Raw genomic sequence first — 27,537 nt, forward strand, 5'->3', positions numbered from 1 at the left:
AACATGGTGTCTAACCAGATCCTTACTCTGGATGGCATTACCCTGACCTCTAGTAATACTGTGAGAAATCTTGGAGTCATTTTTGATCAGGATATGTCATTCAAAGCGCATATTAAACAAATATGTAGGACTGCTTTTTGCATTTACGCAATATCTCTAAAATCAGAAAGGTCTTGTCTCAGAGTGATGCTGAAAAACTAATTCATGCATTTATTTCCTCTAGGCTGGACTATTGTAATTCATTATTATCAGGTTGTCCTAAAAGTTCCCTAAAAAGCCTTCAGTTAATTCAAAATGCTGCAGCTAGAGTACTGACAGGGACTAGAAGGAGAGAGCATATCTCACCCATATTGGCCTCTCTTCATTGGCTTCCTGTTAATTCTAGAATAGAATTTAAAATTCTTCTTCTTACTTATAAGGTTTTGAATAATCAGGTCCCATCTTATCTTAGGGACCTCGTAGTACCATATCACCCCAATAGAGCGCTTCGCTCTCAGACTGCAGGCTTACTTGTAGTTCCTAGGGTTTGTAAGAGTAGAATGGGAGGCAGAGCCTTCAGCTTTCAGGCTCCTCTCCTGTGGAACCAGCCCCCAATTCAGATCAGGGAGACAGACACCCTCTCTACTTTTAAGATTAGGCTTAAAACTTTCCTTTTTGCTAAAGCTTATAGTTAGGGCTGGATCAGGTGACCCTGAACCATCCCTTAGTTATGCTGCTATAGACGTAGACTGCTGGGGGGTTCCCATGATGCACTGTTTCTTTCTCTTTTTGCTCTGTATGCACCACTCTGCATTTAATCATTAGTCTTCGATCTCTGCTCCCCTCCACAGCATGTCTTTTTCCTGGTTCTCTCCCTCAGCCCCAACCAGTCCCAGCAGAAGACTGCCCCTCCCTGAGCCTGGTTCTGCTGGAGGTTTCTTCCTGTTAAAAGGGAGTTTTTCCTTCCCACTGTAGCCAAGTGCTTGCTCACAGGGGGTCGTTTTGACCGTTGGGGTTTTACATAATTATTGTATGGCCTTGCCTTACAATATAAAGCGCCTTGGGGCAACTGTTTGTTGTGATTTGGCGCTATATAAAAAAATTGATTGATTGATTGATTTACTACATTTTGTATGCATTTTTATTCCACTATGTCATCACTTTTGCAGTTACTTAATAAATTTTGACATTTTAATTAATAGTCTGATTATACAAAATGAATATGTATTTCTGAAAATACTTCAAAATCTGTATTTAAACATCTTAGGAGCCACTAATGCTAGTCAGAACTGTAATTAGTCAAAGGGACATCTGGGCTACCTTACGTACCTTTGGTGGTAAGGATTAAGGGGACGAATGGATGGATGTTACAAGAAAATGACATTTTAGAGTCATGAAATGTTCACCAAACTGTGAATGGACTTTCCATGCAATCATAGTGTATTATGGTGAAGAAGGTTAGTAGTACCGGCAGGACTTTTATCTTTGAGGAAGAATATCACAGTATGCATTGGGGGCCGTGTCGCCAAAGGCAACCACAGCTACACAGTGCTCTGCCTGCTCTCAAGGCTGTACCCCATTGCTTCTGATGAGCGGGGTGGGAAATCAATAAATATCCCATCAGAATCTGAGTCCACAGAGTCTACAATTTGTCCAATTATGGTTTCAGGGCTGGAAGATTCACTGGGTGGTGTGGAAGATATGCCTTTACTTAGGTCAGTCATTGTTGTTGTGGCCTCAGTTCCGTGTAGGGCTCCTGAGGAATGAAGGATGGATGGTGATGAAAGAGGTAAGTCCATGGCACTGGGTCCTGCTTGTACAATACCTGTGAATGAGACATTAGTGAATTATTCACGTCTGGGAGCATGGGCTGGTGTCGTGCATTGCTGCATCCACCACACTATGGATCCTGCATAGCACATCCAGGCAAACAAACATCCATCCCCACCTCTTAAAAGGACCCATCTATCTGTTGCAGCCAAGTGAAATGTTGGCTGTTCTCCAGCTACTGGGGTCCTCAACACTGAGGCACCAGCGTACTAATCATACCCAGAGAAACACGCCACATGGCCAAAATGTAAAGGCCAATGTTCCCTCACAGTGCAAGCGATACTTCTCACTTGAGTCTCCCAAAGCAAAGGCTTGTTTGAAACTCATTCCAGCAGTACCCAATGATTCTGTGAAGAGTTCTAGTACCAAAGACATTTAGACATTACTTTAGATCTCTGGTTACCATCCAAGTCTCTCAACCATATAAGACAGGACACACCATGACCCTAAGGAGTCAGACCTTCATTGTCCTGCAGATACCAGCACAGCCAAACATTTTTAAATGATTAGATATTTGTTTTAATAAGCAGTTGAAGAGGTATAGTGAATGAAGTGGTCAATAAGTGTGTATTCACCAACCACTCCTAAGACTTAATAAGCTCACCTGTGCTGTTAGTATCAGGTCAGTATTGTGTATTGTTAATGAACTCAGCTGCTCACAAGAATGTATCCACATACTGTGCACATAGTGATGGGACATAAAAAGCAAAATCAACTGTGTACCTTTAAAATGGGAGCCCACACACAGCCTGTTGGATGAATTGGACAATTCAGACCCTGAGGCCAAGTCAGCGTACGCTAGACCCTGTTCCTCCAGACATGATATGATCTCACAGGCGGAGTGGCGTCGAATTCCTCCACTGTTAAGCAAACTTGCATCCGGGTCATATTCAGCCACTGGGGTCAGCAGCAGTGGGATGTTGTAGCTTTTAGATCGAACTACCGGGTTTTTTGAGGGCTGATCTGAAGGTTTGGGCCAACACCACTGTAAGCGCTTATCTGAGAGACACATGATGGTGACAAAAGTGTTTTACCCTTTAAGCCAAAGCATTAGTCCTCAGTCAACTGCTTTGGTGTTTATGCACACATGGTCATACCCAGAATACAACAATTGGCATCAGTACCATCTCCAGAGTAAAGCCCGTGGGTACCCAAGTAAGGGGTGACCACCTTCTGAACCAGGGACTCCAACCGAAGGTACTCCTCATTCACACCGCGAGGCTCGTGGACCCCCTATGAACAGATGAGAGAGTATGAATTTAAACCTTTAATCACAACTGCAGGTGACTTTTGTTCTGAACTACATCTGTTATGGTGTGTTGAGCATTGTGGCTGAATAACAAACACTGCTAAACGAAAACATTCTCTCCTCTTTGCTGATGTAATCACTTCTACTAGTTAGCAGGGATTCTAGTTAGTTGATAGCTTCTCGGCTAGTGCAGCACCGGATGTTTACAGCCCCCGCAGCTGTAGGGATTTGATGTCAGTGTATGTATGTTCTCTACTCACGGACGTTGACTCAACAGACTCTCTAAAATTTTATAATCTGAACATTTCCCTAAGATAATGCTTTAACCCTCTAAAGCCCACATGCTGCTGGCAGGTTTGAAAGGTGCATTTAAAGGGGAAGGATAGGAAGAGGAGTAGCCAGTAAACCAGGAAACCAGCAGAGATCAGTATGTATGGTATTTAGATTTAGATTTGCAAATTGTTTATTTTTTGTTTTTTTTACTTTCACTTTTGATGCTATGTGTGCTTTTTACCCTGTGTGCTGCTATACAGTGCTGCTGGAACCTCAATTTCCCTGAGGGAGTCTTCCCAAGGGATTAATACAGTTCTGTCTAATCTAATCTAATCTCTAATCTAATCTAAAAAAATTACAGACATTTATTTATTGTAGCCACAAACTGTAAAAAACACATTTTAAAATTATCAGTGATCTTTAAACTGTGTGAACAGAATGCTTCCATGAGGAAAACTAACCAAATCTACGCTTAACAAAGTGACATTTAATCAATATAAATTTTATCCAAATCTCATTTTAAAATTGACTAAAATTAAACTGTTTGCTTCTTTAGAATCTGATTTAAAAAAATAAATGAATTTGCCAAAACAATTATATCATAGCCATAAACTGTAAAAACAGTTAGACTTTTACAGTTTCAATGACCCTTGAACTAGCTGTGAATTGTGTACTTCCATCATGAAAATGAATCAACTCTATGTTTAATACAGTAGCATTTTAAAAACATCATAATATTATACACATCTGGATTTAAAAATTCACCAAAAATAAATGGTTTTCTTAATCCAGATTCTGTAAAAAAAAAAAAAAAAAAAAAAGATCCTTTCCTCAGTGCAACTGTAAACTCTGAGTGACTCAGGAACAGTCACATGGTCTTCACGCTGGGGGAAAGAGCACAGCATGACAAGAATGGAAAGTTATGATGACAGAGAAAGAAGTACAGAAAAAGAAACATACTGACAGTAAACATGTACAGAATGTGGTGTCCCCATTTTTTCCCAATATCTGTAACATTTTAGAGCACGTAAAAATATGTTGTATCTGTAGATTCCATCTTTTTAAATTTTTTTGTAAAATAAATTTTAAAATGTTCTTTTTCTTCTTTGATGATTTATGGCATTGGAACTGTCTTTATAGCACACCAAAGACATTTTTGAGTTATATCTAATTCTATCCATGTCCACTGCAAAAACTGATATCTAAGAAAGTAAAAAAGGCTTGTTTAAAGAAAATTTGACTTATTATATGTCTTATTTTGGGAAAATATATCTCACTTTTTCTTAATAAGATTTTCCAGCTAATATCAAACTGTATTTGACCAGTAACAAGGAAAGGCAATGAACTTCAAGTCATCCAAGCAAAGGAACAAGATTGTTTTCCTTATTTTAAGACAGAGGCTAATCTTAAAATAAGAATTCTGTCTAGTTTTAAGGCACATTTGGATTATTCAGTGCCTAGACATTTAGCTTGTTTTGAGAATTTTAACAAAGTAAATTTTTCTTACCTCATTGGCAGATTTTTTTTGCTTAATACAAGACAGTTTGGCTAGATTTTGGATTATTTGTCTTATTTTGAGAGGGACAGTTTTTTGCCATGTCTGTGCTGTTTCTATGGAGGTGCAGGACTTGCAGGTGGAGTGAAAAACAAACCCACAGTGAGTAAAACTAGAACAGGAAGAAAAAAATGCCAGAAACTGCTTTGGGATAAAAGAATGAAGTGAACAAGTGAAAATAAAGTAAACATTGTGAGTCAGAAGACACGTCATCAATTCAGCCCATGTGCTCGCAGGCCTACCTGCAGAATGAGCAGCATTTGTGTAACAGATGGGGGCACACGGGCCCGTGGTCGAGACAGGGCGTCGTCTAACTTTACACTCAGGACGATAGTATTCCTGAAATGAAGCAGGGCGAGCTGGCGAACAGAGGGCTCCTTACCCTGAACAAACACACAAAATAGTTGAAGTTAGCAAGTGATGTCTTCTTCTTATTAAGACCATATATTTGAGGTTGTTGATCCCAATGGGAAAAGTAACCAAAAACCCAACCCGAGCAAGTGTTTGGTGATGGATGCTACCTGAACTGGATAGAAGATGGCCTGTAGCATAGACAGAACATCACAGAAGAAGTAGTCCCAGGTCTCTGCCAGTGAATCAAGTAACTTCTGACCTAAATCCAGAAATAAAGACCAAAGACACCAGACTTATTCATCAACACTAACCACGACAGAATATACGTGCATAACACCAGATGTACCTTCATAGAACCTTATTTTGTCTCGTAGTATGACCATTCCTTTGGTCAACAGCTGGTTCTGTGAGACACAGTGAGTAGATGCTGTTAAATATCAACCGCCACTGTACAGCTGGCTATCACCAAAGAATGTGTGTGATATATCAGTAAGTTTTATGTCTCTGCAAAAGATGTTTTCTGCAGCAATGTGCTCATCCTTACCCTATTTCATTCAATATTAAAGCTCATTCACCTGAAGGTATTCTGTGAAGAAAGACCCCAGCTCAGTCTTCAAAAGATGCCTGTGAACACAAATATGTGGCATCTGCTTCACTTTATGACTCAAACAAGACAATATAAAACAACGTCCATTCATACAGTACAGTACCTATAATTAAATGTGTCAGCGCAGATCGTGTGCAACCCACCTACTGACTAATTCAATGATGGACCAACTTAAAAAAGGATGAATTCAAAAAGTGTGTGTGTGTGGTAGTGGGGGGAGAAGCACCACTCTACAATCAGTGTGTGACATGCATATGAACGGGTGAATGTGAGGCAAGTGCTAGGCAGTGTAACTGTCTGCACCAGACGGAAAAGCTCCATATAAATACAGTTTTATTACCATTCACGTTATACGTTATCGCTGTATGGCTGTGAGATGTAGATGCTAAAAAGGGACTTAACATGTCGATGAAATGTCTTTGGTACGAGGTCTCTTTGGAGAATACTTTGGTACAACTCTAATGGCTTTGTGTCAAATGCCCAGTCACTTAGGGAGAATGAGATGAGGAGTATCTCTTCCATTCCCTCACATTCTCTATGGCCGTATGGTGCGTTTCTCTGGACATGATCCAGCATGCAGGTGTTGGGAAAGTGTAGGTACACGGACCCACAACAGGGGGCGCAAATGAACGGACAATGGAGTAGGTCAAATAACAACACTTTACTGTTGTGAATGTGCACAACAAATACAACAGATTACAACAATAGACAGGTGTCAATTCACAAAGGTGTCGTGTGGGCAGGCTCGAAGATAGGAGACGCCTGTCCAAAGCAGAACCGGAACCACACACGATTTCCTCCGCCACCAGACCCCGGGAATACTGGAGCCGCCAAGTCCCGAACTCCCAGGTGGCCACTGCCTCCGCGTGTCGGACCTGGTACTGCTGGCGAGGAACAAAAAGCAATTAAAGGAGGGCGCGTTTGCACCCAGGAATCCATACGGCAGGAAAAACTACCTCCACCTCTCGTTGGAAAAGTAGTCCACACTACAACGCACAAAGTCACAAAAATAGCACTGTCAATCAGTCAGCTGAGGTATGTTACCTTCCAGGTAGAACGATATCTCGGCAAAGAGGTGGAGACGTCGTCCTGCTGATATACTCCTGCCGATCAGATGATTGGTAACAGCTGTTGCAGGTGATGCGTGACAGCTGTCACCCTGGCTGCTCCTGTGAGGCGGCTGCGCCCTCTGGTTGCCTGGAGCCCGCACTCCAGACAGGGCGCCCTCTGGTGGTGGGCCAGCAGTACCTCCTCTTCTGGCGGCCCACACAACAGGCCCCCCCCCCTCAACGGGCGCCTCCTGGCGCCCGACCAGGCTTGTCCGGGTGGCGGCGGTAGAAATCGGCCAGGAGGGACGGGTCCAGGATGAAGCTCCTCTTCACCCAGGAGCGTTCTTCAGGTCCGTACCCCTCCCAGTCCACCAAATACTGGAAGCCCCGGCCCATCCTATGGACATCTAAGAGCCGGCGCACAGTCCAAGCCGGCTCGCCATCGATGATCCGGGCAGGAGGTGGTGCCGGACCGGGAGTACAGAGGGGTGAGGTGTGATGGGGCTTGATCCGGGACACGTGGAAAACGGGATGGATCCGCAGTGAGGCCGGAAGCTGAAGCCTCACTGCGGCTGGACTGATGACCTTGATGATCTTGAACGGACCGATATACCGGTCCTGCAGTTTAGGGGAGTCCACTTGAAGGGGTATGTCCTTAGTAGACAACCACACTGCCTGCCCTGGCCGGTACGTAGGGGCCGGGGTCCGCCGACGGTCTGCATGGGCCTTCGTCCTCATCCGGGCCCTGAGCAAGGCAGAACGGGCGGCACGCCACACCCGACGGCACTTCCGTAGGTGGGCCTGGACCGAGGGCACACCGACCTCTCCCTCAACCACCGGAAACAAAGGAGGTTGGTACCCCAGACACACCTCGAAAGGGGAGAGGCCGGTGGCTGACGACACCTGGCTGTTATGGGCATACTCGATCCAGGCCAGATGGGTACTCCAGGCCGCCGGGTGCGCGGCTGTCACGCAACGCAGGGCCTGCTCCACCTCCTGATTGGCCCGTTCTGCTTGCCCGTTGGTCTGGGGATGATACCCGGATGAGAGACTCACCGTGGCCCCCAGTTCCCGGCAGAAGCTCCTCCAGACTTGCGAGGAGAACTGGGGACCGCGATCGGAGACGATGTCTGTTGGGATCCCATGCAACCGGACGACGTGGTGGACCAGGAGGTCCGCTGTCTCCTGGGCCGTCGGGAGCTTCGGGAGGGCCACGAAGTGGGCCACCTTGGAGAATCGGTCCACTATCGTGAGGATGGTGGTGTTGCCCTGGGACGGCGGGAGGCCCGTGACAAAATCCAGGCCGATGTGGGACCAGGGGCGATGGGGCACGGGCAGCGGCTAGAGCAGTCCCGAAGCCCTGCGATGGTCAGCCTTGCCCCTGGCGCAGGTGGTGCAGGCCTGGATATAATCCCGGACGTCGGCCTCTAGGGACGCCCACCAGAAGCGCTGCCGGACAACTGCCACGGTTCTTCGCACCCCTGGATGACAGGAGAGCTTAGAGCCGTGACAGAAGTCCAGGACTGCAGCCCTAGCTTCTGGTGGGGACGTAGAGTCTGTTCTTCGGCCCAGTTCCGGGGTCCGGGCTTCGTGCCAGGGCCTCCCGGACGGTTCTCTCTACGTCCCAGGTGAGGGTGGCCACGATAGTGGACTCCGGGATGATGGGTTCCGGTGGATCCGACAACTCCGTTTTGACTTCATCTTCATGTACCCGGGACAAGGCATCCGATCTCTGGTTTTTGGTCCCGGGACGGTAGGTGATCCGGAAGTCAAAACGGCCGAAGAACAGTGACCAGCGGGCTTGCCTGGGGTTCAGCCGCTTGGCGGTCCTGATATACTCCAGGTTCCGGTGGTCAGTGAAAACCGTGAATGGCACGGACGTTCCCTCCAACAGATGTCTCCACTCTTCAAGAGCCTCTTTCACCGCAAGGAGTTCTCGATTGCCGACGTCATAGTTCCGTTCGGCCGGGGTCAACCTGCGGGAAAAATAGGCACACGGGTGAAGGACCTTATCGGTCTTCCCGCTCTGGGAAAGCACAGCTCCTATCCCTGAGTCCGAGGCGTCCACTTCAACCACTAACTGGCGACTAGGATTGGGCTGCACCAGAACGGGTGCAGATGAGAAGTGCCGTTTCAACTCCTTGAACGCGGCATCGCAACGATCCGACCAGGTGAAGGGGACTTTTGGTGAGGTCAGGGCTGTCAGGGGGCTAACTACCTGACTGTAGCCCTTAATGAACCTCCTGTAGAAATTAGCAAAGCCGAGGAACTGTTGCAGCTTCCTACGGCTAGTGGGTTGGGGCCAGTCTCTCACCGCCGCAACCTTGGCCGGATCAGGAGCGACGGAGTTGGGGGAGATGATAAACCCCAGGAAGGACAAAGATGTGCGGTGGAACTCACACTTCTCGCCCTTCACAAACAGCCGGTTCTCCAACAACCGCTGCAGGACCTGACGTACATGCCGGACATGAGTCTCAGGATCCGGAGAAAAGATGAGTATATCGTCTAGATATACGAAGACGAATCGGTGCAGGAAATCCCGCAAGACATCATTAACCAAAGCTTGGAACGTCGCGGGGGCGTTTGTGAGGCCGAACGGCATGACCAGGTACTCAAAGTGACCTAAGGGGGTGTTAAATGCTGTCTTCCACTCGTCTCCCTTCCGGATCCGAACCAGGTGATACGCATTTCTAAGATCTAGCTTAGTGAATATTCGGGCTCCATGCAGGGGCGTGAACACTGAATCCAACAGGGGCAACGGGTATCGATTACGAACCGTGATTTCGTTCAGTCCCCTATAATCAATGCATGGACGAAGTCCGCTGTCTTTTTTACCCACAAAAAAGAAACCTGCACCCATCGGGGAGGTGGAATTCCGGATCAACCCGGCGGCTAAAAAGTCCCGGATGTAGGTCTCCATTGATTCGCGCTCAGGTCGTGAGAGGTTGTACAGCCTGCTGGACGGGAACTCACCGCCTGGAACCAAATCAATGGCACAATCGTACGGACGGTGGGGGGGAAGGGTGAGCGCCAGATCCTTACTGAACACATCTACAAGGTCGTGGTACTCCACCGGCACCGTCCCTAGATTGGGCGGGACTCTGACCTCCTCCTTAGCCTGGGAACCGGGAGGAACCGAGGAACCTAAACATACCCGATGGCAGGTCTCGCTCCACTGAACCACTACCCCAGACGGCCAATCGATCCGGGGATTGTGTTTTAACATCCAGGGGAACCCTAAAATCACACGGGAGGTAGCAGGAGTCACAAAAAACTTGATCTCCTCCCGGTGATTTCCTGACACCACCAGAGTTACAGGTGGTGTCTTATGTGTGATTGGAGGGAGTAGGGAGCCATCTAGTGCCCGCACCTGCACAGGCGAGGTAAGCGCCACCAGAGGGAACCCTATCTCCCTGGCCCATCTGCTGTCTAACAGATTCCCTTCAGAGCCCGTGTCCACCAGTGCTGGGGCCTTCAGGGTTAAATCCTCATAAAGGATTGTAACTGGGAGTCGTGTGGCAATGTGGGTGTGTCCCACGTGAATGTCTCGGCCCACCCCTAGCCCAGTTTCTAGGGGCGGGCGTTGGTGTTTAACCGCTCGGGGCAGTCTCTTACCTGATGCTCTATCAAGCCACAAACAAAACACGCTCCGCGGGCCAGCCTCCTCTGTCTATCTGGTGCCCTAAATGTGGCCCTGCTCGTGTCCATAGCTTCGTCAGCAGGGGGAGCTGTAACCACACGAAGCGCAGGGGCCGTGGAGTGTGGGGAGGGCGGAACGCGGTTGGAACCGGAAGGGAGAGGGACGGCGCGTGCCCGGCCACGCCCTTCGTCTCATTCCCGACGGCGTTCTTCTAACCGATTGTCTAATCGTATGATGAGATCAATAAGCCCATCTAAATCCCGCGGTTCGTCCTTAGCCACCAGGTGCTCCTTTAGAACCAATGACAGTCCGTTTACAAAGGCGGCGCGGAGGGCAGTGCTATTCCAGCCGGACCTCACAGCCGCGATGCGGAAGTCGACTGCATAGGCAGCTGTGCTCCGGCGCCCCTGTCTCATTGACAGCAGCACGGCTGAAGCGGTCTCTCCTCTATTTGGGTGATCGAACACTGTTCTGAACTCCCTCACAAACCCATCATATGTCTGAAGGAGCCGTGAATTCTGCTCCCAGAGCGCTGTAGCCCAAGCGCATGCCTCACCGCGAAGCAGGTTTATTACATAAGCTATCTTGCTGGCATCAGTTGCGTACATGACAGGACGTTGTGCGAAGACGAGCGAACACTGCATAAGGAAGTCCGCGCATGTCTCCACACAACCTCCGTACGGCTCTGGAGGACTTATGTATGCTTCCGGGGAAGGTGGGGGGGGTCGTTGAACGACCTGTGGAACGTCACTGTTACGCACAGGGTCGACAGGAGGGAGAGCCGCAGCAGCGCCCTGAGGGCGCGCTTCCACCTGCGCGGCGAGAGCCTCCACCCTGCGGTTAAGGAGGACGTTCTGCTCGGTCATTAAATCCAACCGAGCTGTGAAAGCGGTGAGGATCCGCTGCTACTCACCGATCATTCCTCCTGCGGACGCCTGTGCGCCCTGTTCTTCCATTGGCCGTTCAACAGCCGGTTGACGCCCCTCGGGATCCATGACGCTGGCCGAGATATCCTGTTGGGAAAGTGTAGGTACACGGACCCACAACAGGGGGCGCAAATGAATGGACAATGGAGTAGGTCAAATAACAACACTTTACTGTTGTGAATGTGCACAACAAATACAACAGATTACAACAATAGACAGGTGTCAATTCACAAAGGTGTCGTGTGGGCAGGCTCGAAGATAGGAGACGCCTGTCCAAAGCAGAACCGGAACCACACACGATTTCCTCCGCCACCAGACCCCGGGAATACTGGAGCCGCCAAGTCCCGAACTCCCAGGTGGCCACTGCCTCCGCGTGTCGGACCTGGTACTGCTGGCGAGGAACAAAAAGCAATTAAAGGAGGGCGCGTTTGCACCCAGGAATCCGTACGGCAGGAAAAACTACCTCCACCTCTCGTTGGAAAAGTAGTCCACACTACAACGCACAAAGTCACAAAAATAGCACTGTCAATCAGTCAGCTGAGGTACGTTACCTTCCAGGTAGAACGATATCACGGCAAAGAGGTGGAGACGTCGTCCTGCTGATATACTCCTGCCGATCAGATGATTGGTAACAGCTGTTGCAGGTGATGCGTGACAGCTGTCACCCTGGCTGCTCCTGTGAGGCGGCTGCGCCCTCTGGTGCCTGGAGCCCGCACTCCAGACAGGGCGCCCTCTGGTGGTGGGCCAGCAGTACCTCCTCTTCTGGCGGCCCACACAACAGCAGGTGCCTCAGTGTTGAGGACCTCAGCAACTGGAGAAGATCAAGGGGATGCCAAAATGTCACCCGTTTGTGGCAGCTATAGTTACTTTCAAGGAGTGAGCATGGACTGGTGGTCGACTTGGGTGGTTGTTATCGAAGACCTGGGGCGGTTTTGTAGTGTGTTGGATGTCCTGATGCATTAGCACAATGGTCCCTGGCTTGAACTTATCTACAGAATTACTAGTCATATGATATTAATTGTGGTGTACAATTATTTACAAGACACAGCTTTCTGTAGGCTCAAATCGAACGCTTTGCCACAAACAGAAGTGTAACCACAGTAATGTCGAAAACAAACCAAAATCAGTCACCACTTACATTTCAATATCCACTGAGTCCAGAGAGCAGATCTTCAGGTCAAATGACTCAGAAACTCCTATTTTATATCTGCTCCAATTCAACGTTTTTCCTAAACATGACCAGAAATACTTACTTTGCCCTTTGACCACATATGTAAAGAATCACAGTTGAATACCTATCTATCAACTTATACCCAACCAGGTGGTGGTAATAGAGTTGAACTGCCACCCAAAAGACTGTGGTTCTACAACCCCTGGCAAAAATTATGGAATCACCGGCCTCGGAGGATGTTCATTCAGTTGTTTAATTTTGTAGAAAAAAAGCAGATCACAGACATGACACAAAACTAAAGTCATTTCAAATGGCAACTTTCTGGCTTTAAGAAACACTATAGGAAATCAAGAAAAAAAGATTGTGGCAGTCAATAACGGTTACTTTTTTAGACCAAGCAGAGGAAAAAAATATGGAATCACTCAATTCTGAGGAAAAATTATGGAATCACCCTGTAAATTTTCATCCCCAAAACTAACACCTGCATCATATCAGATCTGCTCGTTAGTCTGCATCTAAAAAGGAGTGAACACACCTTGGAGAGCTGTTGCACCAAGTGGACTGACATGAATCATGGCTCCAACACGAGAGATGACAATTGAAACAAAGGAGAGGATTATCAAACTCTTAAAAGAGAGTAAATCATCACGCAATGTTGCAAAAGATGTTGGTTGTTCACAGTCAGCTGTGTCTAAACTCAGGACCAAATACAAACATGGGAAGGTTGTTAAAGGCAAACATACTGGTAGACCAAGGAAGACATCAAAGCGTCAAGACAGAAAACTTAAAGCAATATGTCTCAAAAATCGAAAAATGTACAACACAACAAATGAGGAATGAATGGGAGGAAACTGGAGTCAACGTCTGTGACCGAACTGTAAGAAACCGCATAAAGGAAATGGGATTTACATACAGAAAAGCTAAATGAAAGCCATCATTAACACCTAAACAGAAAAAAAAAGGTTACAATGGGCTAAGGAAAAGCAACTGTGGACTGTGGATGACTGGATGAAAGTCATATTCAGTGATGAATCTCGAATCTGCATTGGGCAAGGTGATGATGCTGGAACTTTTGTTTGGTGCCGTTCCAATGAGATTTATAAAGATGACTGCCTGAAGAGAACATGTAAATTTCCACAGTCATTGATGATATGGGGCTGCATGTCAGGTAAAGGCACTGGGGAGATGGCTGTCATTACATCATCAATAAATGCACAAGTTTATGTTGATATTTTGGACAATTGAAAGGATGTTTGGGGATGATGAAATCATTTTTCAAGATGATAATGCATCTTGCCATAGAGCAAAAACTGCAAAAACATTCCTTGCAAAAAGACACATAGGGTCAATGTCAATGAGCAGATCTGATTTGATGCAGGTGTTAATTTGGGGGATGAAAATTTACAGGGTGATTCCATCATTTTTTCCTCAGAATTGAGTGATTCCATATTTTTTCCCTCTGCTTGGTCTAAAAAAGTAACCGTTACTGACTGCCACAATCTTTTTTTCTTGATTTCTTATAGTGTTTCTTAAAGCCAGAAAGTTGCCATTTGAAATGACTTTAGTTTTGTGTCATGTCTGTGATCTGCTTTTTTTCTACAAAATTAAACAACTGAATGAACATCCTCTGAGGCCGGTGATTCCATAATTTTTGCCAGGGGTTGTATTCCCACAGAAGCTACCTGTCTGTGTCCTTGGACAAGACATTTGGCCATGACATGGTGACTCAGTGGTTAGCACTCATGCCTCACAGGTTCGATTCCACTCACACACAGTTACTTTCTATGTGGAGTTTGCATGTTCTCCCCTGTGTCTGCGTTGGTTTCCTCCGGGCTATCCGCGTTCCTCCAACCATCAAAAACATGCTCATTAGGGTCTTCTCCTTTCTCTGCCTTGACCAAGGCAGCATCTCTACATCTGGAGCTGGTCCTGAGGTGCTGGACTGTGGCAGCCCACTGCTCCTAGTGGTTGGATTGTGTTTAACTTTAACTATGACGGGTTAAATATGTATATGGAACAACAATAAAGTCCCCTTTTCTTGTTCTTCACTTCATCTGCATTGTCCCAGTCTGCTCGGCTGTAAAGGGGTACTGCCGTTGGCTGAGGAAGTAATGTATGTTGGACTACTGTCACATCTGGTGTGTGTGTGTGGGGGGGTGTTATAGACATTCATCTGCTTCACATTACAGAATCCAGGAATAAGCAATACTCCTGTATTGTCAAGTGTGTTGGTAGCATCGCCCAAGCAGAGGGTCGCCCCTTTGAGTCTGGTCTGGTTGAGGTTTCTTCCTCAGATCAACAGAGGGAGTTTTTCCTTACCACTGTTGCCTGTGTGCTTGCTCTAGGGGTTAGTAAGGTTAGACGTTACTTGTGTGAAGCACCTTGAGGCAACTCTGTTGTGATTTGACGCAATATAAATGAAAATAAATTGAAATTACTTCCTCAATTTATAGTGTCATAATAGAGAAGGGAAATAGTTTTATCTTTTGGGAATAATTTTTAAATAATCAACTCATGACTGTATAACCAGTACAATAACCTGCTTCATGTGACGGCTTGCAATGAAGCAGGTCAGACACTGTAGGAAGATGTTGCCTGGTTTTGTTCCAATTCTGGGAAAATGTGTTTTGTTTTATCTATTCATAGTCAAAACACACTTAATATCATAGACTATAGGCCAATCACTGTGTCTCACGCAGGAAAGATGTGCATTCATGGGTTTCCTGAGCTGTAACAGAAACCAATGTGAACGGGCCTGGTTTAAAAAAGATAATGTGATATCTGGTTTGACCACATGACTCCCAGGCACCCCCCCCCCCCCCCCCCCCCCAACACCACCACCATCATCCCCAACACACACGTATGCAACTCATTCATAAGAAAACATTCGCTCAGCATGCACAGGCCAGCCTGTGTGTGTCCTAATTATAGCACAAAACGACGGTCTAAAATAAGGAATAACACACTTTCTGCAGCAGTCTAAACATACTTACCGGACGCCTTCATTGAGGATGTAGAGTTCATTATCTGGCAAACCCTTCTTCTGGAAGACGGCAATAACAGCATTGTGGATGCTGCAACATCAAACATGCCAAGCAGTCGTCACTGTAGTCTCATCATTTTCTCCAGCATTACTGTTTGTTTGAGTGGGTCATATGTACCTATTCCAGGTGGCATTAGCGCCTGCTCTCTTCTGCTTCTCCCCCCGGTCCTCTGGTGAACCTTTCTCACTCTTCCCCAGCTCACTGAGGCTGGGGGAGCTCATCAGTTTCAGCCTGTGCAGAGTCCTCATAAGGAAGGGAGAGAAACAGGAAACAAGCAGCGTGAGAAGACAGCCGGGACACAAACTGACACCGAAAGGCACTGGGAAGAAAAACAAGGAGACAGCTGGAGGGCAGAAGAGAACATAAGCAGTGTGAGTGTGAGAGTGCAGAGCGTGAAAACACAATGACAACACAAAGAGCGACTGGTGTCAGAGGAGAGAGAAGTAGGACAGAATGATGTATGGTGAAGCAGGGGTAGCCTGTTAAGAGCACGATGGTTGGAGCCGAAACTGAGAGGTGGCCCACGGTGTCGAAGCAGAGTGCAAACAATAGCACATGCACTGATGGGGCATGCTCTTCCTCCTTCTCTCTCCATTTCAGGACAATGCACGCATTGATGCTACCAAATATTTATGCAGAACACAGAGAGAGAGCTGCAGGATATGTAGACCCAAGCAGCTGGAACTTTGTTGTGCCTGTCACCGTAGAGCAGTGAGGTGCACGAAGCAGGAAACCGTGCAGCTTGTTGACAACAAACACATGGAGAGGAAACAGGGAAAAAACACAATAAAGAGCATATTGCTGTTCTGCTGCTTCTACACAACTGCAGCTGGTGACAAAGCTGGGAGGTACAACCGTTTGCACTATGGGGTTCAAACCTGCAACCTACTGTCTGCCTGTGTGGAGCACACATGTTGTGTCCATGTCTGCGCTGAGTTTTTTTTTTCCAAGATCCCTCCAAATGCACGCAGGTTTGACTTTTATGCTTAATATTCGCTTCCATTTCATCTGCATTTGTGTCCATTATGTGAATGCTTAGGGATATAGACGAGATGGAGCAATAACCCTGGAAAAGTGTGTGTGTATGTGTGTGTGTGTGTGGGGGGGGGGTGTTGCCAAAGGTCGAGTGAGATACAACCTTAAGGTAAAAACGCATGAAGAAGAGTGTTAATCGCAGAGCGCAGTAGTTGATGAGAGTTTTATGTATCTTCTGTTCAGTTTGCAAATTGGAAATATTCTAGAATTGGACCTGGACCATATCAGAATTCTGCTACTGTGCAAGACACCCAGAAATGTGCAAAGCCTTGGGCTGGTTGTGGAAGTTGTGTTCAAATTTTTAAACATCTTATATATTTTACAAAAATTAAACAGTAACCATTATCCTAATCATCACCCTAACCCATTTAATATTAAAAATATATACATATTGTAAGGTTGCTCCACAGCTGAGACACAGTGCCCTTCCAGAAAAAAAATATTAATATATAAATATTAGAGTTTGGCACAGTTTGCACACTGTGTCGCACATTGCAACTTCTTCCACCATCACCATATTTGGCGTCACAAATTTTCAAGATTCTCTGCAGTGCCCTCTAGTGGATGTTTTTCTAAACATCTGTGCCAACATAAAGGACATATGGAAGTATATGATTTACACCTTTGGAAACACACTGATACATCCATACATGTAAATGAAGCATAAATATGCCTTAACTGATGACTCTAAACTGACTGTAGGTGTGAGAATGGATGCACACTCGTGTGATCTTCAACGTTCCATGCACAAGAAAATGGAAGCTTATTTACAGCTTGAGGATCTGCTGATTTGCACTTTCTTTTTAATAGTTGTTTTTTGTTCTAGACTGTTTGGTCAGACAAGCACCAGTAGCCTTGGTGGCCACCAGACCAAGACAAAGATCATTTCAAGCTAAGTGTAACATGCAACCAGACCAGCTCCTAATTTCTATAATTCCCAACAGTACCAGAGACCTGTGTTCCAACAGGTGGAACACAAGTCTCTGGTACCATATATTACATAAGCAAGACAAACTTCTTATTTTGTTTTGTTTGTACTGATTAGTGCATCAGAGTCACCCAATGTTTAATTTGCTTTTCATTATCCATCCATCTATTTTCAAACCCTATAAGACTATACCCACGAAACACTGAGCACACAATAATAGAGATGCATTGATTTAGTGTATTCTCCCGTCCTGTGGGAGAAAACACGTAATTTAAGCTATTAATAAAGAAATTCAAGGGATTGTTGGTTTCGTTGAATCCCTGGCCCGTATGTCTTTTGATGCACTGATCAGGAATAGTGTTACTATTTGGTTGTTTTCAGTTTAAAGACAGTTTCATGTGACAGTTCAGTTACTGCATGCCCATATAAGGGCATGCAGTAACTCGCTGCGTTGTCTGTGTCTGTCTGTGACTGTTCGCGCCTGTAAATGTCCGGTGCTCCTATTAAATTATTTAAGATGAAAGTAGCTTGTGGACAAGCATACGTTACACTATTCTTCTTTGCTGACTGAGTCATCTTGTTGCTTCTGTTCCTGCATTGTTTATTTTTAGTTGCAAAGTGGAGTGTGGAGTTGCAACTCCACACAGAAAGGCCTTATTTTCATTGTGTAACCTTTGATTTGGAGACTTGCAACATGATAGCATGTATGTTTTTTGAGTAAAAGTGTTAACAAACAGGATAGGGTGGACTCATTCATCTACTCAACAAAAATATAAACGCAACACTTTTGGTTTTGCTCCCATTTTGTATGAGATGAACTCAAAGATCTAAAACTTTTTCCACATACACAATATCACCATTTCCCTCAAATATTGTTCACAAACCAGTCTAAATAGTGAGCACTTCTCCTTTGCTGAGATAATCCATCCCACCTCACAGGTGTGCCATATCAAGATGCTGATTAGACACCATGATTAGTGCACAGGTGTGCCTTAGACTGTCCACAATAAAAGGCCACTCTGAAAGGTGCAGTTTTGTTTCATGGGGGGGGGATACCAGTCAGTATCTGGTGTGACCACCATTTGCCTCATGCAGTGCAACACATCTCCTTTGCATCATCCGTGAAGAGAACACCTCTCCAACGTGCCAAACACCAGCGAATGTGAGCATTTGCCCACTCAAGTCGGTTACGACGACGAACTGGAGTCAGGTCGAGACCCCGATGAGGACGACGAGCATGCAGATGAGCTTCCCTGAGACGGTTTCTGACAGTTTGTGCAGAAATTCTTTGGTTATGCAAACCAATTGTTTCAGCAGCTGTCCGAGTGGCTGGTCTCAGACGATCTTGGAGGTGAACATGCTGGATATGGAGGTCCTGGGCTGGTGTGGTTACACGTGGTCTGCGTTTGTGAGGCTGGTTGGATGTACTGCCAAATTCTCTGAAACGCCTTTGGAGACGGCTTATGGTAGAGAAATGAACATTCAATACACGAGCAACAGCTCTGGTTGACATTCCTGCTGTCAGCATGCCAACTGCACGCTCCCTCAAATCTTGCGACATCTGTGGCATTGTGCTGTGATAAAACTGCAGCTTTCAGAGTGGCCTTTTATTGTGGGCATTCTAAGGCACACCTGTGCACTAATCATGGTGTCTAATCAGCATCTTGGTATGGCACACCTGTGAGGTGGGATGGATTATCTCAGCAAAGGAGAAGTGCTCACTATCACAGATTTAGACTGGTTTGTGAACAATATTTGAGGGAAATGGTGATATTGTGTAATTGGGAAAAGTTTTAGATCTTTGAGTTCATCTCATACAAAATGGGAGCAAAACCAAAAGTGTTGCGTTTATATTTTTGTTGAGTATATATATATCAACTCACTGCATTTTACAGGATACATGCCGAAGGTTTTCCAAAGCCCAGGAACAGAATAAGGAATTTGAAAATGCTCCCTTCAGTTTTAGGAAAGTATGATGGGTTGTTTCAATTCTGAAACATTGTAGACTAAATTCTTTGTTGAGTTGTCAATAAATAAATAAATAAATAAATAAAAATTTACAAAAAAGAAAAGAAGAACATAATTGTCTGGCTTCAATCAGAGTTACACAATAACATTTATGCCTCTTTTAAGATGAGATTCTCTGAGAGGGTGTTATGTGTCGGACGCAGCCAGGAGAACAGGGCTGTGTGTGTGAGTGAGAGTGAGAGAGAGAGAGAATGTGAGGCATCGCTGTAAAGTTCTTTGACCATGACAGTGCTACCTAAATGCAGTAATTTGCAAAAAATAAAATAAAAATATTTTATGGGTTCAAAACTGAATCATATACAATTTACAATAATGAAAACAAACATAATTGAAAAGCTGTAACCAGTTAAAGTTGGGCAATTTTGTTTAATAAATCACTATAAATGATTATTGTCAAAATAGCCAAAAATGATTTTTCTATTGCACATCTAATTAGTCCCGTAATAAATCATCTCACCTGTAATATTTACGACAAAGTAAACAACAACAATAATAATAATATAAAAAAGATTTCCAACGAGGGTTGGTGAAAGTAGATAATCAATAAACAAGAAAATAGTGTTCAAACCCACAGTCCAGAAAATGTGGTGACAGGACGGCACCACCAGACACCTGCTCACTCAGAAATGTGGAAAACTAATATGAATCAACACACAATCATATGTATGCGAGAGTATATGTATCTATATAAACTCAGAGGAGCACAATGAAAGATAACCAAACACCTCACTGCGAGATTGTTATCATCAGATCAACACTTTTTGCAGCAGAACTCAGTCCGCTAGAAAATCATTATTGGACAACAGATGATTTAGATTTTTATGAATCCCTCTGAATATTTGTCATGCATTGTCCTGGAGGCTGAATATTCAGGAATGTTATTTTCTGGAACTGATGCATACCTCCTGATTGGATGCTCGGCGCCACTGTCCATGTCTGGGCTTGGGGGAGGGGCTGAGAAGGTGGTGAAGTTGAGTGACAGAGGGCGTGGAGAGGGCCGAGAGGTCCGCCTCCGTCGGAGTCCATCAAGCATCTGTGAGGAAAAGACACAAGAACGATTCACTGAAAGAAATATGTCAACAACGCCACACAAGGTAAGTGATCAATCAGCCTGATTGATCAAAATGTCTGAGGCACCTACATCCATGTAACAAGATGAAACCAATAACGAACAGTAAAATTAAAGTGAACTTAAGAGTCAACAACGTGAAGTTGAGAAGAGATAATGCACATGAAATCCCACCCACCGCCCCGCTCAGAGCTTCCTCAGTCTGTCAGTGACAGTTTATTTCAACATGACGGGAGTTTTGCAAATCAGTGTTCCGCTGTAAACTTACTGTAACATCATTGATATGAGGGGAACAAGTTAAGAAAGAGATGTTACATATTTTCATATATATTTCTTACAAAATTTATGCAATTACTGTGTCATAATCAACTTAAAATGTGCAGTAAATGCAAAAATTATTTCTTTTTTTAACAGATTGGTGCAGTTTTTATTGTAGCAGAAGCAGAAGTTTTCCACCACCCATCCATAATGTTTGCAATTACACTGTAAACAAACCAAGTATGTGAGCAGATGTTTCACATATTTGGCTTTTTTTTTTTAGGTGGGGGTCTCCCAGTTTTTCCAAGTGATACGAGTGCACCAGCGACACCTTTGACACTGATTCATGCAAATTAATTCTCTGTGATTCCATAAATATATGAGTCCGTGTGGCTTTGATATTTGATCAATTCAAACTTAACCACCTCACTAACACCAACACATTTAATCCAGACGAGCCGCAAACAATTTGAATTAAAACAGTTATGACCTTGAATGTGACCTTTGAAGGTCAACTATGGTCAAAAGGTCATGTGACCAGTATTAAGGTGATATGTTGCTTCATATTAGTTTTTCATAATAACTACAGGCATATTCATAACCATTTCCTCAAAAACCCAAAAGCCCACCTCAAAAAAAAATGAGGTGGGCTTCATAGATAATTGGCAAAGCTTCTGGGGAAAACCTGGTCTTGTTAGGAGAGACGGCATCCATCCCACTTTAGATGGAGCAGCTCTCATTTCTAGAAATCTGGCCAATTTTCTTAAATCCTCCAAACCGTGACTATCCAGGGTTGGGACCAGGAAGCAGAGTTGTAGTCTTACACACCTCTCTGCAGCTTCTCTCCCCCTGCCATCCCCTCATTACCCCATCCCCGTAGAGACGGTGCCTGCTCCCAGACTACCAATAACCAGCAAAAATCTATTTAAGCATAAAAATTCAAAAAGAAAAAATAATATAGCACCTTCAACTGCACCACAGACTAAAACAGTTAAATGTGGTCTATTAAACATTAGGTCTCTCTCTTCTAAGTCCCTGTTGGTAAATGATATAATAATTGATCAACATATTGATTTATTCTGCCTTACAGAAACCTGGTTACAGCAGGATGAATATGTTAGTTTAAATGAGTCAACACCCCCGAGTCACACTAACTGTCAGAATGCTCGTAGCACGGGCCGAGGCGGAGGATTAGCAGCAATCTTCCATTCCAGCTTATTAATTAATCAAAAACCCAGACAGAGCTTTAATTCATTTGAAAGCTTGACTCTGAGTCTTGTCCATCCAAATTGGAAGTCCCAAAAACCAGTTTTATTTGTTATTATCTATCGTCCACCTGGTCGTTACTGTGAGTTTCTCTGTGAATTTTCAGACCTTTTGTCTGACTTAGTGCTTAGCTCAGATAAGATAATTATAGTGGGCGATTTTAACATCCACTCAGATGCTGAGAATGACAGCCTCAACACTGCATTTAATCTATTATTAGACTCTATTGGCTTTGCTCAAAAAGTAAATGAGTCCACCCACCACTTTAATCATATCTTAGATCTTGTTCTGACTTATGGTATGGAAATAGAAGACTTAACAGTATTCCCTGAAAACTCCCTTCTGTCTGATCATTTCTTAATAACATTTACATTTACTCTGATGGACTACCCAGCAGTGGGGAATAAGTTTCATTACACTAGAAGTCTTTCAGAAAGCGCTGTAACTAGGTTTAAGGATATGATTCCTTCTTTATGTTCTCTAATGCCATATACCAACACAGTGCAGAGTAGCTACCTAAACTCTGTAAGTGAGATAGAGTATCTCGTCCATAGTTTTACATCCTCATTGAAGACAACTTTGGATGCTGTAGCTCCTCTAAAAAAGAGAGCTTTCAATCAGAAGTGCCTGACTCCATGGTATAACTCACAAACTCGTAGCTTAAAGCAGATAACCCGTAAGTTGGAGAGGAAATGGCGTCTCACTAATTTAGAAGATCTTCACTTAGCCTGGAAAAAGAGTCTGTTGCTCTATAAAAAAGCCCTCCGTAAAGCTAGGACATCTTTCTACTCATCACTAATTGAAGAAAATAAGAACAACCCCAGGTTTCTTTTCAGCACTGTAGCCAGGCTGACAAAGAGTCAGAGCTCTATTGAGCTGAGTATTCCATTAACTTTAACTAGTAATGACTTCATGACTTTCTTTGCTAACAAAATTTTAACTATTAGAGAAAAAATTACTCATAACCATCCCAAAGACGTATCGTTATCTTTGGCTGCTTTCAGTGATGCCGGTATTTGGTTAGACTCTTTCTCTCCGATTGTTCTGTCTGAGTTATTTTCATTAGTTACTTCATCCAAACCATCAACATGTTTATTAGACCCCATTCCTACCAGGCTGCTCAAGGAAGCCCTACCATTATTTAATGCTTCGATCTTAAATATGATCAATCTATCTTTGTTAGTTGGCTATGTACCACAGGCTTTTAAGGTGGCAGTAATTAAACCATTACTTAAAAAGCCATCACTTGACCCAGCTATCTTAGCTAATTATAGGCCAATCTCCAACCTTCCTTTTCTCTCAAAAATTCTTGAAAGGGTAGTTGTAAAACAGCTAACTGATCATCTGCAGAGGAATGGTCTATTTGAAGAGTTTCAGTCAGGTTTTAGAATTCATCATAGTACAGAAACAGCATTAGTGAAGGTTACAAATGATCTTCTTATGGCCTCCGACAGTGGACTCATCTCTGTGCTTGTTCTGTTAGACCTCAGTGCTGCTTTTGATACTGTTGACCATAAAATTTTATTACAGAGATTAGAGCATGCCATAGGTATTAAAGGCACTGCGCTGTGGTGGTTTGAATCATATTTGTCTAATAGATTACAATTTGTTCATGTAAATGGGGAATCTTCTTCACAGACTAAAGTTAATTATGGAGTTCCACAAGGTTCTGTGCTAGGACCAATTTTATTCACTTTATACATGCTTCCCTTAGGCAGTATTATTAGACGGTATTGCTTAAATTTTCATTGTTACGCAGATGATACCCAGCTTTATCTATCCATGAAGCCAGAGGACACACACCAATTAGCTAAACTGCAGGACTGTCTTACAGACATAAAGACATGGATGACCTCTAATTTCCTGCTTTTAAACTCAGATAAAACTGAAGTTATTGTACTTGGCCCCACAAATCTTAGAAACATGGTGTCTAACCAGATCCTTACTCTGGATGGCATTACCCTGACCTCTAGTAATACTGTGAGAAATCTTGGAGTCATTTTTGATCAGGATATGTCATTCAAAGCGCATATTAAACAAATATGTAGGACTGCTTTTTTGCATTTACGCAATATCTCTAAAATCAGAAAGGTCTTGTCTCAGAGTGATGCTGAAAAACTAATTCATGCATTTATTTCCTCTAGGCTGGACTATTGTAATTCATTATTATCAGGTTGTCCTAAAAGTTCCCTAAAAAGCCTTCAGTTAATTCAAAATGCTGCAGCTAGAGTACTGACGGGGACTAGAAGGAGAGAGCATACCTCACCCATATTGGCCTCTCTTCATTGGCTTCCTGTTAATTCTAGAATAGAATTTAAAATTCTTCTTCTTACTTATAAGGTTTTGAATAATCAGGTCCCATCTTATCTTAGGGACCTCGTAGTACCATATCACCCCAATAGAGCGCTTCGCTCTCAGACTGCAGGCTTACTTGTAGTTCCTAGGGTTTGTAAGAGTAGAATGGGAGGCAGAGCCTTCAGCTTTCAGGCTCCTCTCCTGTGGAACCAGCTCCCAATTCAGATCAGGGAGACAGACACCCTCTCTACTTTTAAGATTAGGCTTAAAACTTTCCTTTTTGCTAAAGCTTATAGTTAGGGCTGGATCAGGTGACCCTGAACCATCCCTTAGTTATGCTGCTACAGACGTAGACTGCTGGGGGGTTCCCATGATGCACTGTTTCTTTCTCTTTCTGCTCTGTATGCACCACTCTGCATTTAATCATTAGTGATCGATCTCTGCTCCCCTCCACAGCATGTCGTTTTCCTGGTTCTCTCCCTCAGCCCCAACCAGTCCCAGCAGAAGACTGCCCCTCCCTGAGCCTGGTTCTGCTGGAGGTTTCTTCCTGTTAAAAGGGAGTTTTTCCTTCCCACTGTAGCCAAGTGCTTGCTCACAGGGGGTCGTTTTGACCGCTGGGGTTTTACATAATTATTGTATGGCCTTGCCTTACAATATAAAGCGCCTTGGGGCAACTGTTTGTTGTGATTTGGCGCTATATAAAAAAATTGATTGATTGATTGATTGAAATAGCCATTCTAAATGAGCTTGACCTGTCAAGGTTGCAAAGGTCAAAGGTCACCGACCAATATAAAGGTGATATATGACAGCATACTAGTGTCCAGTAGTATCCAAATGTGCATTTATAGCCACTTTCTCAAAAAAAAAAAGCCTTTCAAAATGAGCTTTACATTTCAAGGTCACCAAAGGTTATGTGACCGATAGAAGGATGATATGTGACTTCATATTAATGTTAGTAGTAACAATAAGTATATTTTTTTACCCACAGGTGTATTTATATCCATTTCCCCAAAATATCTATTCTAAATTAGCTTGACCTTTCATGGTCACCCAAGGTCAAAGGTGATGTAACGAATAGAAAGGCAACATATGTCTAGCATTCGAGGACTTCAATTGGTACAGAATGCTGCTGCCAGACTTTTGACACAAAGTAGAAGGTTTGACCACATTACTCCCATTCTGGCATCCCTTCATTGGCTACCGGTTTCTGCCAGATCGGATTTTAAAGTTTTATTGTTCATTTACAAAATTGTTCACGGACTGGCACCTTCCTACCTGGAGGATTTGGTTAAGCCCTACGTACCTGCGCGGCCCTTGCGTTTGCAGGGCGCAGGACTTCTGTGTGTTCTGAGGATGAACAAGAAGTCTGTGGGGTGTAGAGCCTTCTCCTACCGTGGTCTGACTCTTTGGAACGATCTACCTGCTGTTATTAGGCAGTCTGACACGGTGGAGACTTTCAAATCAAGACTGAAGACCCACTTTTTTAGACTGTCTTATCATTAATTTAATTTGTTTTTGTGTTTGCTTTGTAATTTCTTTTTATTCTACTTTGTTTTTATCTTTTTATTGTGCTTTTCTTGCTTTTAATTTTGATTTTAAATTAATTTGTGTTGTTATTAATTGTGTGAAGCGCTTTGGTGCGACTTTGTTGTGAGTTGGCGCTATATAAATTAATAAATTGAAATTGAAATACGACTTCATATACTAAATGTTTAATTATATATTTACTCAGTTCCTTGAAGTAGCCATTCTGAATAATTATTTATAAGCATTACACCAATAATTTGACATTGTCCTGCAACCAACTCATTTTTGCTATTCACACGGTGTGAAATTTGAGCAAAAATGAGCCACTGTTATGCACAATGTGCATTCTTGTGCGCAGTGTACCCGCTTTGTGAACCCACTTCTGTAAGGCACGTCTGACTGTTGCGCTCCTTAAATACCACGAACAGTGTTGGGCGTTAGAGCACACCTGCTCCTTCAGTCAGTATCAGAATGTTAACAGGTTCCAAACCTGTTTTGTACTTTGTGGGTGAGATGACACATTTGTTTAAATGTGGAATACTGTATTTGGAGCCTTTAAAAGGCAACATGCGCACGCATATGCACCGCCACAAGTCTGGATTTTCATTTCCCATGTTTTTCATTTAGTCGTGATGCAATCATAAGAAAAAAAAAACATGGATTTATGTCTTTCTGTGTTCAATTACGCCTGGAAAATGTTCCCCAGCAGCCATGTTTCCTTTGTAGTAAGACATCACACGGTGTGTTTGGGTGTCTCCCCGTAGAAACACACTGCACACAGGCCTTCTGCAGCGCCACCAGCTGGTTAGAGCGCAGAACGGCAGTCTGAGATGCCGCTTCACACAACAGTAAAAGCTTCATTTCACTGCCAAGCTGCATGGAAGTGATAAAACACGAGTCGTCTTTCAGTCACGAGGCGTGTCCTGTAAGAGGGAGAGTCCGTGATCGTGTCATTTCCCGACACGCCACGCACGTCTGTCTGGGTATTTCTCCTTTTGTTCGCCTCCTCCTCTCTGTCTCTGTCTCTCTTTCTGTCTCTCAGACCGTCAACGATCCACTTTCCTGTTTCCACTCTATCCCACCATCGCGTTATTTTTCCACACCAGACATGCACGCAACCGACGCCGTTTATCCGACAGGTAGAACCGCAGCCTGCCGCACGTACGTGAACGGTTTTTGTCTCCCCCTCCCAACCTGTGCGCATTATGATCTGTGTAAACATCAGTGTGTTTATCATCGCGGAGATACAGTGTGAAACTCTACCTGTGCGCGTGCACTTACCGTTCCTGCGCTCCCGCGGGGATCGAACACTCGTTCAGTACGGATCGAGGTATTTACCGTCCGGTGCTCATCGGCCGCCAGCCGGCGCACCCACGCGGGGCATCAGTGTGCAGCACGTGAAGCTGCGGAGCGACACTTCATTCATGAAGCTCCGCCGCTTTGTTTTGACGAGA

The 27,537-nt window shown here is 44.4% G+C and overlaps 1 protein-coding gene across 3 annotated transcripts; it reads right to left on the reverse strand.

Annotated features, from left to right (window-relative positions):
• Positions 1-1,463: 1,463 nt before the first annotated feature.
• Positions 1,464-27,537, reverse strand: prr5a (proline rich 5a (renal)). 3 transcript variants are annotated; one of them, XM_034176716.1, is made up of 12 exons: positions 27,378-27,537; positions 25,949-25,953; positions 20,571-20,701; positions 15,795-15,920; positions 15,627-15,707; positions 5,816-5,864; positions 5,587-5,644; positions 5,408-5,499; positions 5,129-5,269; positions 2,934-3,042; positions 2,533-2,808; positions 1,464-1,804 (listed from the first exon to the last, which is right to left on the reverse strand). In XM_034176716.1, exons 3-12 carry the CDS (start codon positions 20,699-20,701, stop codon positions 1,521-1,523), a joined length of 1,347 nt encoding a protein of 448 aa, XP_034032607.1. In that variant the 5' UTR covers positions 25,949-25,953; positions 27,378-27,537; the 3' UTR covers positions 1,464-1,520. The 3 variants fall into 3 exon arrangements, with proteins under 3 accessions (XP_034032607.1, XP_034032605.1, XP_034032606.1); XM_034176714.1 differs by having other exon boundaries at positions 2,907-3,042; positions 27,378-27,536; XM_034176715.1 differs by lacking the exon at positions 25,949-25,953 and having other exon boundaries at positions 2,907-3,042; positions 27,365-27,536.

The sequence above is a fragment of the Thalassophryne amazonica genome, chromosome 8 (genome assembly GCF_902500255.1).
Source record: "Thalassophryne amazonica chromosome 8, fThaAma1.1, whole genome shotgun sequence".
NCBI classification, from domain to species: Eukaryota; Metazoa; Chordata; class Actinopteri; order Batrachoidiformes; family Batrachoididae; genus Thalassophryne; species Thalassophryne amazonica.